Source organism: Salvelinus fontinalis, chromosome 11 (assembly GCF_029448725.1).
Source record: "Salvelinus fontinalis isolate EN_2023a chromosome 11, ASM2944872v1, whole genome shotgun sequence".
NCBI lineage: Eukaryota > Metazoa > Chordata > Actinopteri > Salmoniformes > Salmonidae > Salvelinus > Salvelinus fontinalis.
In genome coordinates this window covers 29,744,435-29,760,273 of record NC_074675.1, presented here as the reverse complement: position 1 = coordinate 29,760,273, position 15,839 = coordinate 29,744,435, and the positions used below count along the sequence as shown (strand labels likewise).

The 15,839-nt window shown below is 42.6% G+C and overlaps 1 protein-coding gene across 8 annotated transcripts in view; it reads right to left on the bottom strand.

Annotated features, from left to right (window-relative positions):
- Nucleotides 1-7,993: 7,993 nt before the first annotated feature.
- Nucleotides 7,994-15,839, bottom strand: part of LOC129865469 (lysine-specific demethylase 6B-like) — a 166,973-nt gene continuing 159,127 nt past the window's right edge. For all 8 annotated transcript variants that reach the window (XM_055938297.1, XM_055938298.1, XM_055938300.1 and 5 more), the window contains 10 exons: nucleotides 15,565-15,688; nucleotides 15,232-15,337; nucleotides 14,558-14,763; nucleotides 14,258-14,442; nucleotides 13,683-13,946; nucleotides 11,978-12,165; nucleotides 11,540-11,681; nucleotides 10,125-10,251; nucleotides 9,644-9,817; nucleotides 7,994-9,500 (listed from right to left, as the gene is read on the bottom strand). In XM_055938297.1, coding sequence (XP_055794272.1) covers nucleotides 9,477-9,500; nucleotides 9,644-9,817; nucleotides 10,125-10,251; nucleotides 11,540-11,681; nucleotides 11,978-12,165; nucleotides 13,683-13,946; nucleotides 14,258-14,442; nucleotides 14,558-14,763; nucleotides 15,232-15,337; nucleotides 15,565-15,688 — 1,540 coding nt within the window. In that variant the 3' untranslated portion in view covers nucleotides 7,994-9,476. The remainder of the gene's footprint in view (nucleotides 9,501-9,643; nucleotides 9,818-10,124; nucleotides 10,252-11,539; nucleotides 11,682-11,977; nucleotides 12,166-13,682; nucleotides 13,947-14,257; nucleotides 14,443-14,557; nucleotides 14,764-15,231; nucleotides 15,338-15,564; nucleotides 15,689-15,839) is intronic.

The following is a 15,839-nucleotide window of genomic DNA, read 5'->3' as shown; positions in this document are numbered from 1 at the left end:
CCCCTCCCTTTCTTAACTACTACATTGAGTGCTTGTGCCCCCACCTCACTCCTCTCCCTCTTAACTACTATAAGCCGTTCCTGTAAAGCACCCCCCCTCTCTTCTCTCTATCCCTCTGTTATCTGTGTGCAGCACTCTGTGTTAGGAGTTGGAGCCAGGCTGCTTCCCTGATAACCTGCGAAGTGATTGAGCCTGTGGAGAGAGGGGGAGGGGATGATGAGAGAGGGAGCGAGGGGGAGATGGAGAGAGGGAGTGTGTATTTAAAGAGCTGCTATGTCGCTGTGGTCTAATCAGCAGCCAGGGATGGAGCAGAGGCTGCATGGTGCCACTGACATCTCCCACCATGTTACAGACAACCCTAGTTGCTTAGGCTAATTCATGTAAAGATGGACATTAGCCAGTGCTTTTATTATTTTACAAAGATTTCTGTAAGGAAAGTGTAACAAATGTTGGTATTATCCTGTACTTACAATGGAAGACCTTAACCCTAACCCCAACCTTAGCTCTAACCCTAACCCTAGCTCCAACCCGAATCCCAACCCGAGCTCCAACCGTAACCCATGAGTCTGCAGCAGTGGAAGATAGCGGTGTGAGAGAGCAGCTTCACACAGCTCTGATAGTGTTTAGGGGTGGGTCCTTGATTCCCACTGAGAAACACCAAGAACCCAGATGAAGAAAGACCAGGAATAGAGGATGAAGGAGGCATAGAGGATGGACGTCATACCAGTTACGTTACGCAGAGATGCAAAAGATGCTAGCTCTAGGAAGTCCAGAGTGAATGAGAGAAACGCCACAACATGATGAAAAGGACAATATCAGGAATCACGGATCGGAGGGATAACTGGAAGGATCAATGGAACAAGGGAGGAAAAAAGGGATAAAAGGAGAGAGGAGGCAGACAAAGAACCTCTGAACTGATAAGAGAGAGAGAGAGTGCAGATCATAGAGTAATTACTGTTGTCTGATCGCATTTTCTCTCTCTGTTCTCGCTCTCTTCTCCCCTTCGAGCTGGTCAGTATTTATTTACCTTGTCCCTCCACTGGGCTTTATCCCTGATCGCTACAGATATTTGAGTCTCTTTTATCTGTATCTGGGCGGAGAAGAGAGGAGTCAAGGGGCAGGAGGGGAGAACTGAGAGACGGGGGATCCAAACAGGCTCAAATAGATGAGCTAGAGATACTGTTGATCTTTACCATCTTTTACTGCACACGTCTACTGGGCTTTACATGTTCATGTTTTTGCTAGCTTACATAATGCTTATCCGAAACAAGAAAGAAGAAAATGCCTTATCAGTACCATCTTCTACCACTACACCCAAGAGCCTGACTTACAGATGTGTTTGCGTCACATACGGCCTGTGGTTTTTACGTTTTCAAATGTTGGATTATGTAAGAAGAGGCGGAAGATGAATGAGTAGATGGGATGGGAGGAGGGTGGAAGAGAGGGATGTGGTTGACGCAATTCAATCAGAAGTGCTGCTGAAAAAGAGTGTGTCGGAGAGGGAGTGCGAGAAGAAGAAGTAAGCAGTGGAGAAAATAGCTTCGAAAACAAACTGTCGTTGCATCTGTGGCAGGGAATATAATTAAGCTTGAAACCGCTCACTGGTTGATTGGGTAATTGCAGTGTTTACATGTGAAAGTGGCCATTTTTTTGTCTGTCCTGCCAACTCTTTCTCAATAGTGTTGTGGAACCTCCATAGTAGACGGGTACTGTTAAGCAACTCCCGTGTAGATTTGGCCTTGTGTTGTAGGTTATTTTCCTACTGCAAGGTGAATTCATCTCCTAACGTATGGTGTAAAGCAGACGGAAGCAGGTTTTCCTCTATGATTTTGTCTGTGTTGAGCTCCATCCCGTTTCTCTTTATCTTGAAAAAGTCCCCAGTATTTGCTGATGTCAAGCATACCCTCACCATGATGCCAGTGGTGGTCGGTGACGTTGAGGACGAGGGAGGATAATCATTTTTTTGATGAGCCTGGCCTTATTTCTGTTACAGCATATTGGATGACTGTCATTCATTTTCCATTCACTCAGCTCAGTGTAACATCGCCGGGTTTAGGCTACTACGTGATACTCAAAGTTTCCCTATACCCATCATGACGTTGCTACAACCTAGCCTATGAATGAAACTTTACAACGTACAGCGCCTTTGGAAAGTATTAAGACCCCTTGACTTTTTCCAAATTTTGTTAGGTTACAGCCTTATTCTAAAATAATCCTCATCAATCTACACACAATACCACATAATGACAAAGCAAAAACAGGTTTTTAGAAATATTACATTTACATACAGGTGAAGTCGGAAGTTTACATACACTTAGGTTGGAGTCATTAAAACTCGTTTTTCAACCACTCCACAAATTTCTTGTTAACAAACTATAGATTTGGCAAGTCGGTTAGGACATCTACCTTGTGCATGACACAAGTCATGCACCACTGGCCGACCAACCAGTGCTCCCGCACATTGGCTAACGAGATATCTGCATTGTGTCCCACCCACCACCCGCCAACCCCTCTTTTATGCTACTGCTACTCTCTGTTCATCATATATGCATAGTCACTTTAACCATATCTACATGTACATACTACCTCAATCAGCCTGACTAACCGGTGTCTGTATGTAGGCTCACTACTTTTATAGCCTCGCTACTGTATATAGCCTGTCTTTTTACTGTTGTTTTATTTCTGTACCTACCTATTGTTCACCTAATACCTTTTTTTGCACTATTGGTTAGAGCCTGTAAGTAGGTCTACACCTGTTGTATTCGTCGCACGTGACAAATAAACTTTGATTTGGCAGATTTCTATTGATTTTCCCATGATGTCAAGCAAAGATGCACTGAGTTTGAAGGTAGACCTTTCAATACATCCACAGGTACACCTCCAATTGACTCAAATTATGTCAATTAGCCTATCAGAAGCTTCTAAAGCCATGACATAATTTTCTACAATTTTCCAAGCTGTTTGAAGGCACAGTCAACTTAGTGTATGTAAATTTCTGACCCACTGGAATTGTGATACAGTGAATTATAAGTGAAATAATCTGTCTGAAAACAATTGTTGGAAAAATTACTTGTGTCATGCACAAAATAGATGTCTTAACCGACCTGCCAAAACTATAGTTTGTTAACAGGAAATGTGTGGAGTGGTTGAAAAACAAGTTTTTGTCACGATCGTTATATGCTGGAAGAGAGGAGGACCAAGGCGCAGCGTGATAACAATACATTCTTCTTTATTTTAAGCGAAACAAAGAACACTATACAAACTATACAAAACAACAAACGAACATGACGCTATAAACAAATAGGGCTGACACAAACACTACACATAGACATAGACAATAACCCACGAACTACCCAATGAATATGGCTGCCTAAATATGGTTCCCAATCAGAGACAACGATAGACAGCTGTCTCTAATTGAGAACCAATCTAGGGAACCATAGACATACATACACCTATAATAGACACTGCCCCATAAACATACAAAACCCCTAGACAATACAAAACACATACATCCCCCATGTCACACCCTGACCTAACTAAAATAATAAAGAAAACAAAGATAACTAAGGCCAGGGCGTGACAGTTTTAATGACTCCAACCTAAGTGTATGTAAACTTCAGACTTCAACTGTGTTATTTCAACAAGAGTGAATCCATGTAACTTAAGACATTTTAAGACACATTTTACTCCTGAACTAATTTAGGCTTGCCTGAACAAAGGGGCTGAATACTTGCAACTACTATTTTAGTTATCACATTCTTGTTAATCTTTTCAAAAATATCAGTTTTCTTCCACTTTCACATTATAGAGTATTTTGAGTAGATTGCCGATTTTTTTGTTGTTGACTAAATCCATTTTAATTCTCACTTTGTGACATAATAAAATGCCAGGAAATCCAAGGGATATTAATAATTTTGCAAGGCGCTGTATGTATATACACGACAATCTATATTTCATTGATCCTATCTTAGTAATTATAAATTAATAATAGCTTAATTCATAGTCGGTGACCAACAATAGCTTGGTCAACAATAGCTTCAAAGGCTTTCTAGATTTTCCCATCATTAGTCCAACAACATGATGATCACACTAGTCCCTTGAGCCAGCATTGTGTTGGTGGGGTGTGAGTGTACGGTCACACACACAGACACTGACCATCTGTGGCCATCAGATCGGGGTGGAGTTAAGGGGTTCCGGTCTAGAAGCTACAGTTTCGCTTCGGTACTGCAGTTGAACTGACACCTGGCCTAGAAAGACAATTTCTATGTAAAGCCACATAGAGGTCAGATTTGAAAATTCCTAATAAGACACTTTAGCGATCATCTTTGTGCACAAAACATCTATTGAATTATTCATATAATTGTCACTCAGGCTGATTATCCTTTATTTAAATACTTAAAAAAAAAATATCCACAGCCGAAGATATTAACATTTTATATTTATCCAATGTCTGTCATGTTTTTGGATGACGTGATGACGTCGTCGCTGCTCCACTCAGTGCTAGTGCGCATGTGTTGGTTCGTATACACCGGATGCAACATGGATATAGACGGTCCATGAATCAGCATATGCGAACGTGAGTAGATTACCTTGAAAACAACGGGCGGACATCTTGGACGCAGTCTCCAGTTCTTATTATACCCTCAGTGGGTGGAGTGGACGGTGGATGCGACTTCCTGTGGAAGCAGGATGTCCTCCATTCTATCCAGCTTTCCTCCGTACTCGTTGACCTCTTCACACCGGGCCACAGGATGGGACACACTGACATTCCTTCTCTCACTGTGGGACCTGGATTTTTCCAGATTGGTGGATATATGTTTGGTGTTTTTGAAATATGAGGGGCCTTGTTACTTCATTGTCCCCCACCGTGGTATGTGCGTAAATCTCCTGATTGTGTTCGATCAATCATGGATGTAAAAAAAACGGGTTATTTCTGCACATTATTTCTGCACCCACTGAATGTGGTGGTTATTTCACCACATTCAGTGGGAGTCCATTCCTATACCCTCAGAGAATACACAGCCAGAAATGTGTGAAATGTGTTGGTGGGTGGGCCCCCTCCAATAAAGAGAAACGTTTGCCGTTTTATAGCTAATCTCATGCTATTCTACACATTTTGTCAAGAGGCTAGACAAAATGTGGCTGTTTTAAAACTAATCTCTTGCAATGCTAAACATTTTATAATGGGGCAGAAATGAAAATGTGCAGTTTTATAGGTCATCTCCTGCTATTCTACACATTTTGCCATGAGGCTGAGAGAAAATGTATCATTTCTAATGCTAAAATATAGGTGTGTTGACTGTGATAAAGGCACTGGATTATGAGCTGTCTTGTTTGCTAAATGAACAAATTTAAATAGGCAGTGGAATGGTGCATATAGCCATAGAGGCACAGTGACATATGCCTCAATGCAGTCATAAACTCAGCAAAAAAGAAACGTCCTCTCACTGTCACCTGCGTTTATTTTACTTAACATGTGTAAATATTTGTATGAACATAACAAGATTCAACAACTGAGACATAAACTGAACAAGTTCCACAGACATGTGACTAACATAAATTGAATAATGTATCCCTGAACAAAGGGTGTGTCAAAATCAAAAGTAACAGTCAGTATCTGGTGTGGCCACCAGCTGCATTAGGTACTGCAGTGCATCTCCCCATGGACTGCACCAGATTTGCCAGTTCTTGCTGTGAGATGTTACCCCACTCTTCCAGCAAGGCACCTGCAAGTTTCCGGACATTTCTGGGGGGAATGGCCCTAGTCCTCACCCTCAGATCCAACAGGTCCCAGACGTGCTCAATGGGTTTGAGTTCCGGGCTCTTCGCTGGCCATGGCAGAACACTGACATTCCTGTCTTATAGGAAATCACGCACAGAACGAGCAGTATGGCTGATGGCATTGTCATGCTGGAGGGTCATGTCAGGATTACCTGCAGGAAGGGTAACACATGAGGGAGGAGGATGTCTTCCCTGTAACGCACAGTGTTGAGATTGCCTGCAATGACAACAAGCTCAGTCCGATGATGCTGTGACACACCGCCCCCAGACCATGACGGACCCTCCATCTCCAAATCGTCCCGCTCCAGAGTACAGGCCTCGGTGTAAATCTCATTCCTTCGACGATAAACGCAAATCCGACCATCACCCCTGGTGAGACAAAACCGCGACTCGTCAGTGAAGAGCTCTTTTTTGCCAGTCCTGTCTGGTCCAGCGACAGTGGGTTTGTGCCCATAGGCGACGTTGTTGCCGGTGATGTCTGGTGACGACCTGCCTTACTACAGGCCTACAAGCCCTCAGTCCAGCCTCTCTCAGCCTATTGTGGACAGTCTGAGCACTGATGGGTGGATTGTGCGTTTCTGGTGTAACTCGGGCAGTTGTTGTTGCCATCCTGTACCTGTCCCGCAGGTGTGATGTTCGGATGTACCGATCCTGTGCAGGTGTTATTACACGTGGTCTGCCACTGCGAGGACGATCAGCTGTCCGTCCTGTCTCCCTGTAGCGCTGTCTTAGGCGTCTCACAGTACGGACATTGCAATTTATTGCCCTGGCCACATCTGAAGTCCTCCTGCAGCATGCCTAAGGCACGTTAACGCAGATGTGCAGGGACCCTGGGAATCTTTCATTTGGTGTTTTTCAGTCAGTAGAAAGGGCTCTTTAGTGTCCTAAGTTTCCATAACTGTGACCTTAATTGCCTACCGTCTGTAAGTGTCTTAACGACCGTTCCACAGGGTGCATGTTCATTAATTCATTAATTGGGAAACAGTGTTTAAACCCTTTACAATGAAGATCTGTGAAGTTATTTGGATTTTTATGAATTATCTTTGAAAGACAGGGTCCTGATAAAGGGACGTTTCTTTTTTTTGCTGAGTTTGTGGCTTATTGAAAGTGTGGATTTTAGTTATTTTTGGCAACCCATCCCATGAGAGTGAATGTCATTCCAGTTTTTCCATTCTGTTGTATTTCATCAAACCTGACTAACCCAGTGCACCGCTTGCTTTGAATATCTATTGATGTTTGCATGTTTGGGTAAAAAAACAAAATGTCCCATTTGGAACACAAAAGAGCATAATTTTTATGTTTGCTCAATCTGATTGGGTGGGCCTACACCTTTCTACTGTAGTGTCAGTCAGTGGAATTAGCTGAGGGGGAAACTGAAATCTGGACTTTGTCATTGAATCCTGTGAGTTCACTGCGGTTTCCTGTCCTGTCTTCTGTGTGACAATGTGTGTTGGTTTGTGCCTGCTTTTTTAACCTTGGATAGAACTCACCTTATGGAAACCACGCACTTAATTTTATACACACACACTCAGGTCAAACAAAAGGAACCGTTAGTGATTGACTTGAACGAGGAGACCTCTGCAAGTGCCAGAGATAAGATCTAGCTCGGCTAAGCGATATGAGGGTTCGGCTTGTTATTGTATATGGGCCCAAAGCGTAAATAGAAGATATCCGCTCTCACCCACGTCAGTGGTCAGCTCATCAGCCTCAGGCAGGAAGTCAGATAAAATGGCTAGATTCAATCTAAATCACTTCAGTTCAGCGTTACAGTGGGATTCAAACTTAAAAAGGCAATGTTCCATAGTCAGACTGCTTTCACAGTAAAACGCTGCATATGTCAGCTCAAGTCAGAAATTACTCTTACATTTTGATTGCGAAATCTATAAACACTTTAGCGATACAGATTAAATCCAGCTCAAAGAGGGGTTTATTCATTAATCTATAGGTCTAGATTCTATATAGCATAGCTTTTATAGGCTACTACTCTGGCCTTTGTTTTCAGATTTGACTGACTGGGATGTTACGTTCAATATGTTACTATTCTAACATTCTACCCAATATTTATTTACATCAGGTGAACAACTGGTGGCTCTATCAGGTATGAGATGTGGTTTGTTTGAGACATCTGCAAAAACACTCCTGGCAGTCAGAGTTAGCTGTTCAGATGAGGCGTGTACCATCAATAGAGTTTAAACAATTGAACTATATGCACATTTTTGGCTTTATCAAAAGCGTTTATTTATTAATAAGTCATAGTAATGTCACACAAATTCACAAAGTGTTTAAGACATGTCTGGCTCAGTTTGGTGTGTGTGTGTGTTCTTAAAAGAGTGCAGTTTTAAATAAATGACCACAAAGAGAAGGAAAAGGAAGGTATATTGCAACAGGAAAAATAGAATTTATCTTAAAGGAAAAACAAAAATAGTTCATCCGAAAACTGTAGCACCTTTCTATCCCATAAGTCAATATTCCAACAGATTACAATAATATATATATATAAAAAAAAAATCATTTAATCCAAAACCCCCCAGAAAGAATGAAAAACAATTAATTTCCCCACTCATTAAAGACCGTATTCCATTCGTCAACTACCTCGGCTGTGGATCCTAGCAACTACAGGGAAAGGTGTAAGTTATATTCATTAGAAATTCATTTATATATATATAGAACCAGAAGAAGCACCAGAGAACCTTGTCCTCCCATAACACACCATTTCAGTTGTTAGAGAAAAAAAAATTACTTTCAAACTTGTACAACCCTAATAAAAGCAAGGGGAGAACATTGACATCCTATAAATATAAGAAACGTTTTAAATAAAAAAGAATGTACAATGTAAAATCCAGAAGAAATTATAAATCTGTATATTAAGCAAAAAACTAACAAAATCAGAGGTACAAAACAATGCAAAAATGGAAGCAATTCATTAAAACAAAAAGACCTGATGTACTCCTAAAGAGTTGTGACAATTGACTCTTTCGCCTTCCCGTGGAAATAAACATTATACATTTGTAAAAACACAACACATACAAGAGTAAGAAAGACTAAACTAAAAATCTAAAAAGACTTTAAAACCCGTATGTTTCTAAGCATTTCAAACAATTGTATTTTTTCGTGTCTCCTTATTCTTAATGCTTTTAGAAAAAAAGTCATATCTCTTAGTATTTTCCATCTTATTTATCTTCTAAATACAAGTCACAAGGCCAATGTGGTATATATCTAGGGCTGATCTAGTCTTAAAGAAAATACATTATGTTAAAAAAAACAAAAAACAGCACCCCACAAAATACACAGCATTTACACATTTCAGAATTCATGATAAAAAAAAAGAAAAGATATGGAAATAATCAAATTCATGCCATTGATAACGGTCAACCCTTTGTTGCTTGTTCACAATGGCAGCTAGCACCAACTGCCTTTCCATTTTTTTCAAGTCCTCCGGAAACCAGAACGCTGTTCACGAACAGTCTACAACAAGGGTAAACTGGCATTTGATTGGCGGTTCGGTTTTGTAAACGGTGATGAGTAGTAAACTGGTTTTCGATTGGCTGTTTGATCGGCAAGTATTAGCAGTAGTCAAAACATCTTAAATAACGAAGGGGGGAGGTTAAAAATAACGTATTTTTAAAGATGTAAAGTCCTGCCTGGCAGGAGTTTTGGTTATGGCTGTGAGACGCGGAGGGGGAGGAGCTTTATCACTGTGTACTCGGGGCTGCAGTCTGGAGAGAGGAGACAGACAGAAGAGGAAACGTTACATCTACTGTCCTCGGGTTGTTAGGCAGACAGACACCGATTTCCTTGTATGCAGGTGCCCGCCCGTGTCTCATAAGAAAAAGGTGTGTGTGTGTGTGTGTCTCCTCACCAGGCTGAATGTGTCGTAGGTACTCATTAGCTCCTCCATGCGGTACTGCTCCAACACCACTACGTTGTTGGAGAGGCTGGGGTTCCTCTGGCGGGCACAGTCCTCACAGTGGACCACATAGGTCTTCCTGCTGCCACTCTCAGACGTCACGAACAGCAGGTCAAACACCTCCACCTGGTGGACAGAAGATATACACACAGATACTCAGTACACAAGTAAAGGGCTTGTCTTGTAACGAATGGAGAGGAATTGAACGCATGCCGAAGCAACCATGAAGGAATATGGGGGGGGGGGTGAAGTAATGTGGTTTCAGAAGAGCGAAGGGCTCTGACTGTGGTAAGTGTGTGTGTATGTTTTGAGTTCAGTTAGAAGGCGTTTTGGTGCTGGCAGACCGAGGGTAAAACATGAGGTTGGGGGGGGGTTGGGGTTGGGGTTGGATTGAGAGGGCAGTAGGTAGATACTGGGTAGAAGTACTACTCACATCACACTCGTTGCAGTAGTAAGCTGGTTCGTCCTTCACTCGGCTCTGGTAGGAGATCTTCTTCCCTGCTACTACCAGCTGGTCTCGCAGAACCTGGATGTGCTTGATGGACTGCAGGAGGCAGTGCCTGAGTGAGCGAGTGAGGGATGAGGTTAGGATACAGGTTTCAGGCATGAAGAGGACCGAGAGTTTTCCTGATCACATGACCTGGCCGAGGTAAAACTCTGGTCCAACACAGTAACAGTGTGTCCCTGTCATGACACTGCAACCCTTATTAAATGGAACAAAAGTTAGTGGCATAATCACAATCTGCCCTATTGACCTGTATCATTTGTAACTAATGTACAGTGGCAAGATAAAGTATGTGAACCCTTTGGAATTACTTGGATTTCTGCATAAATTGGTCATAGAATTTGATCTGATCATCTAAGTCACAACAATAGACAAACATAGTATGCTTAAACTAATAACACATTTCTGCATTTCTTGTCTATATTGAATACATAACTTGAACATTCACATTTGTAGGCTGGAAAAAGTATGTGAACCTCCCTGGTAAGGGTTACAAAAGTATCTCTAAAAGCCTTGATGCAAAATATTCTGTGGACAGACGACACTACAGTTGAGTTGTTCGGGAGGAACACACAACACTGTACGGAGAAAAAAAAAGGCACAGCACACCAACATCAAAACCTCATCCCAACTGTAAAGTATGGTGGAGGGAGCATCATGGTTTGGGGCTGCTTAGCTGCCTCAGGGCCTGGACAGCTTGCCATCGTCGACGGAAAAAATAATTCCCAAGTTTATCAAGACATTTTACAGGAGAATGTAAGGATACCTGTCCGCCAATTGAAGCTCAACAGAAGTTGGGTGATTCAACAGGACAACAACCCAAAACACAGAAGTAAATCAACAGAATGACTTCAGAAGAAAATACGCCTTCTGGAGTGGCCCAGTCAGAGTCCTGACCTCAACCCGATTGAGATGCTGTGGCATGACCTCAAGAGAGTAGATCACACCAGACATCCCAAGAATATTGCTTTACTGAAACAGTTTTATAAAGAGGAATGGTCCAAAATTCCTCCTGACTGTTGTGCAGGTCTGATCCACAACGTTTGATTGAGGTTATTGCTGCCAAAGGAAAGTCAACCTGTTAATAAATCCAAGGGTTCACATACTTTTCCCACCCTGCACTGAGAATGTTTACACAGTGTGTTCAATAAAGACATGAAAACGTATTAATGTGTGTTATTAGTTTAAGCAGGCTGTGTTTGTCTATTGTTGTGACCTCGATCAGTTCAAATGTTATGACCAATTTACACAGAAATCCAGGTAATTCCAAAGGGTTCACATACTTTTTCTTGCCATTGTAGCGCCACCAATCAACCGGAAGACACGTCAGTCTGAATACTCACTTGATCATCTTGTATGTGTCGGGGTCGGTGACCTTGACGGTGCGGGCCACGTTCCAGGACACGTGGATCATGGGGACGATGGACTTGACCTTCTTGACCACGTTCCACTCAAACCTCTCCAGGGCCAGCTGGTACTGGTAGGCTGCAGGGAGGATAAGGTGCCATTAGTGACCTCATCTGACATTATAAAAAAAAGGTCAACATTAGTCCTCTACTTATGAGTCTCATTAGTGCGGATTTGGATCGGGGTCGTAGCCCTGAAGTTCAAAACTCCCGAGGCAAAATGACTGACCAAGACCAACAGATCCATAAAATAACACTAAACATTAAAAGTCCAAGAAACAGCTCTACTGCAACGCGTTTCAGTAGATAGTTGAGTGAAAGGTCTGCATCCGTAGCAAGACTAATGTAGGCGTCTGTGCCAGGGAGTTAACGTACAGTTGAGTGGGCCCACATTCCATGCGATGTTGTTGCACCAGCCCACAGCCTGGACCCAGTGGACGGTCCCTGCGTTGATCCACACCAGGTCCCCGGGCCTCTGAATGAAGCGGTAAACAGGGATGTTGGAGCGGTACAGGTCCTCCAGAACAGGCCACCAGGAACCGGTCAGGTAGTCTACTCCATGCCTGAAGGAGGGAGGGGATACGGGGGTAAGATCTTCTGAGGGAGTGGGTGATAACGTTGGGAGAATGGTAAACTTAAGTCGATGAGACACCTGTGCTATTTTACATTCTTAAGGCGTATGGTCTAAAGGTCGACCGATTAATCGGAATGGCCGATTAAAATCGGGGCCGATTTCAAGTTTTCATAACAAATCGGAAATCGGTATTTTTGTGCGCAGATTATTATTATTTTTTTACACCTTTATTTAACTAGGCAAGTCAGTTTAGAACACATTCTTATTTTCAATGACGGCCTAGGAACCAGAACGACAGATTTTTTACCTTGTCGGCTCAGGGGATCCAATATTGCAACCTTACAGTTAACTAGTACAATGCTCTAACACCTGATTACATTGCACTCCACAAGGAGCCTGCCTGTTATGCGAATGTAGTAAGCTAAGGTAAATTGTTAGCTAGGATTAAACTTATCTTATAAAAAACAATCAATGACTGTCATTGCTCCAATGTGTACTTAACCATAAACATCAATGCCTTTCTTAAAATCAATACACAAGTATATATTTTTAAACCTGAATATTTAGCTAAAAGATCTCCAGGTTAGCAGGCAATATTAACCAGGTGAAATTAGTAATTTCTCTTGCGTTCATTTCACGCAGAGTCAGGGTATATGCAACAGTTTGGGCCATCTGGCTCTTTGCGAACTAATTTGCCAGAATTTTACATAATTATGACATAACATTGAAGGTTGTGCAATGTAACAGGAATATTTAGACTCATGGATGCCACCCGTTAAATAAAATACGGAACGGAATAAACGTTTTGTTTGAGGTGATAGTTTCCGGATTAGTCAAAGGTATATGGTTTAGAGAGAAATAGTCGACGCGTTATAATTCCTGTAATAACTTGCGACTGAACTTGAAAGGGGTTCCTTCGTTATTTTACCGTTCATGTCTTCCATAGAGAATGTCTTGATCTACTTCAAATAAGGTCTGTGTTTCGCGGAGGAGCAGACTGACAGGGGACCATGCAGACAAGCTCTGCTTTCTGCACTACAACCCTAAACTTAACTGGGAATATTGAAGACCCATGAAAGCTGGTGGTTCGTTTTAACATATGTTCATGTTATTTGAGACTAAATTGATTTTATTTATGTATTATATTAAGTTAAAATAAAAGTGTTCATTGTTCATTCAGTATTGTTGCAATTGTCATTATTACAAAAATGTGTGTGTGTATGATATATATATAAATACCTTTTTATTAAAAAAAATAAAAAAATAAATAATAATAATAATAATATAAAAAAAAATAAAAAAATCGGCAGATTAATCGGTATCGGCTTTTTTTGGGGGTCTTCCAATAATCTGTATCGGTATCGGCGTTGCAAAATCATAATCGGTCGACCTCTAGTACGGTCTTGAAAGCGCAGATTCAAAACGGGCAAAACTGACTAGGAATATATTCTTGTACCTCGTCATCATCAGTGCATTCAAGAAATCACGATAAAAGTATCAACTTACTTTTCACAGAAGTCGTCGATGGCCGGCCAGTAGTTTTCGTGCACAGAGAACCACTCGCAGTCTCCAGGCCCAATGTTGACGTTCACAGAGCAGAAGTTGTTATTCTCCTGGTGGCCTGGCGTGCGGCTCCCGGGGACCTTCATGTAGAGCTGGACCGTGTTCATGCCCAGGATGGTGTGTCCCACGTGGCTCAGCATGTTACCGCTGGACGCCACGCGCATGAAGCCCGGAAGCTTCTGGAGCTCCTGCAGCTGGGGCTTCCACCTGGGAGAGGGGAGGGAGAGAGGGTTATTGTCGGTTTCAAAATTGGCCAACAAAACTTCAAATCTGAGCAGCAGTATTGGCGTAAATGCCATCATCACTAAGGCGCTTACGTACGATAGTGATTCTGCACATGGCCTTGCTTAGCAATAGACGTTTAGCCTCAGTGATTTTGGGGAGGGGTTTATGTAATAATGTAATACTAAGACCTGACCAGTAGGGGTCAGCAAAACAAAAGAGGAAAGTTCTGGAACAAATGGGAAAAAGTTCCACGTGTTCTATGCGGTAATACAACGCATCCATCTCCAGCTTACCTCTTGGGGTCTGACAGGTCAATGTTGGTGCCAAACTTGATTATCTTCCCCACTGGTTTCTGTTCGGTACTGGTAGCGTCTTTACTTGTGGGTTCTTTGCTAGATGTCTCGGGGCTGGTCTCCTTACTCGTCTTCTCCTTGTCTACCTCATCTTCCTCAGCCTCTTCATCACTACCCTTCTCCTCCTGAAGACACAGAAAGGGACAGGGTAGAAGTAAATATTATATAAGAGGTGTGTGTGTGTGTGTGTGTGTGTGTGTGTGTGTGTGTGTGTGTGTGTGTGTGGAGTCTGGTCTGTACCTGCAGACTCTCCTGGAAGGATGAAGCCTGGTACTGGGCGTACTTGGCGATGGTGGTGTGTGAGCGGCTGCTCTCACAGGGCCAGGTCTGCCCCGTGCCGCTCGGGTCCCAGTTCTCATCAGCAGGCTGCTGTACTTGAGTCCTCACCTCCACAGCATGCTCAGAGTTAGCATCCACCAGAGACTTCGTGGAGAACAGACCCAGGTCTGAGGAGAAAAAAAAAAGGGGTTTCATATACAAACATACTAAAGGATGGCATGGTTTGGCCTAAAGGGAGCAGGTTGACGTTTTGTCCTGGAGGCAGAACTGAGCAATTTCCCCTTAGATAGGCCAGCTGCAAAAAGTCAAAATTGGCTATATTGTACAAATGTATGAAAAAAAGGGGAAAAAATTAAGTGCTTTTTGTCTCAAGTTAAGGTTAGGCATTAGGGTGAGCAGTGTGGTTAGGGTTAAGGTTAGGTTCATAATCATGACTTTGTGGCTGTGCCAGCTAGTGCCCACACTGCAGAGCTGCCTCCAGAACAAGATTCATGACGAAAAACTCTAACCTGCATAAAGGGACTCCCAAAAGAAATGGTACCAAGTCCTTTGATTACTCTAACACGTGTGGTAGATAGTGTGTTAAATAAATGATTGATAACATAGTGTGTGTGTGTGTATATATATAAACTCACTGAGTCGTAGGGACCCGGCCAGTCCTCTGATGACAGTAACAGGGTTCTTGGGGTCAGTACAGAACTGCAGTAGTACAGGAGAGAGGGCATCTCTCTTACTCTCCAACTAGAGAGAGGGAAAGAGGACAGAAGAGTTAGTACCGTCACAAATAGCAGGTGCATTTTTCTACCAGAAGAGGGCAGCACAGGTACACAAAAAGGCGTCCTTAATATCATGCCACGCACTTTCAAAGAGAAAGCACGAGGGTGAAATGAGAAAAATCCAATAGAGTGAAGATGAAATTAGCTACAGTAACCGGTGGTTCGTGTTATGGCGAATGAGGATCGACTTACGTAGATGCTAGGCGTGGGGGGGTTGAGTTTATCCCGTGGGAGGGGCTCTGTGGTAAACAGGGGCTTGACAGAGAACGCAGGGAGCAGGTAGGACTCTCTGAACTTCCCCTTCACCCTCGCACCCCTGAGACAGGGAGAGACAGATGTTAAGACCAAACACCGTCACAAACTGTAGCAATAAGTTAGCTTGCTGTCTTTTTAGAAATTGATTAACTAGAATGTAACTCCCTCTTAACTTCTCGTTGGTAAGTCCCCCCCACTCACTACACCCCTGC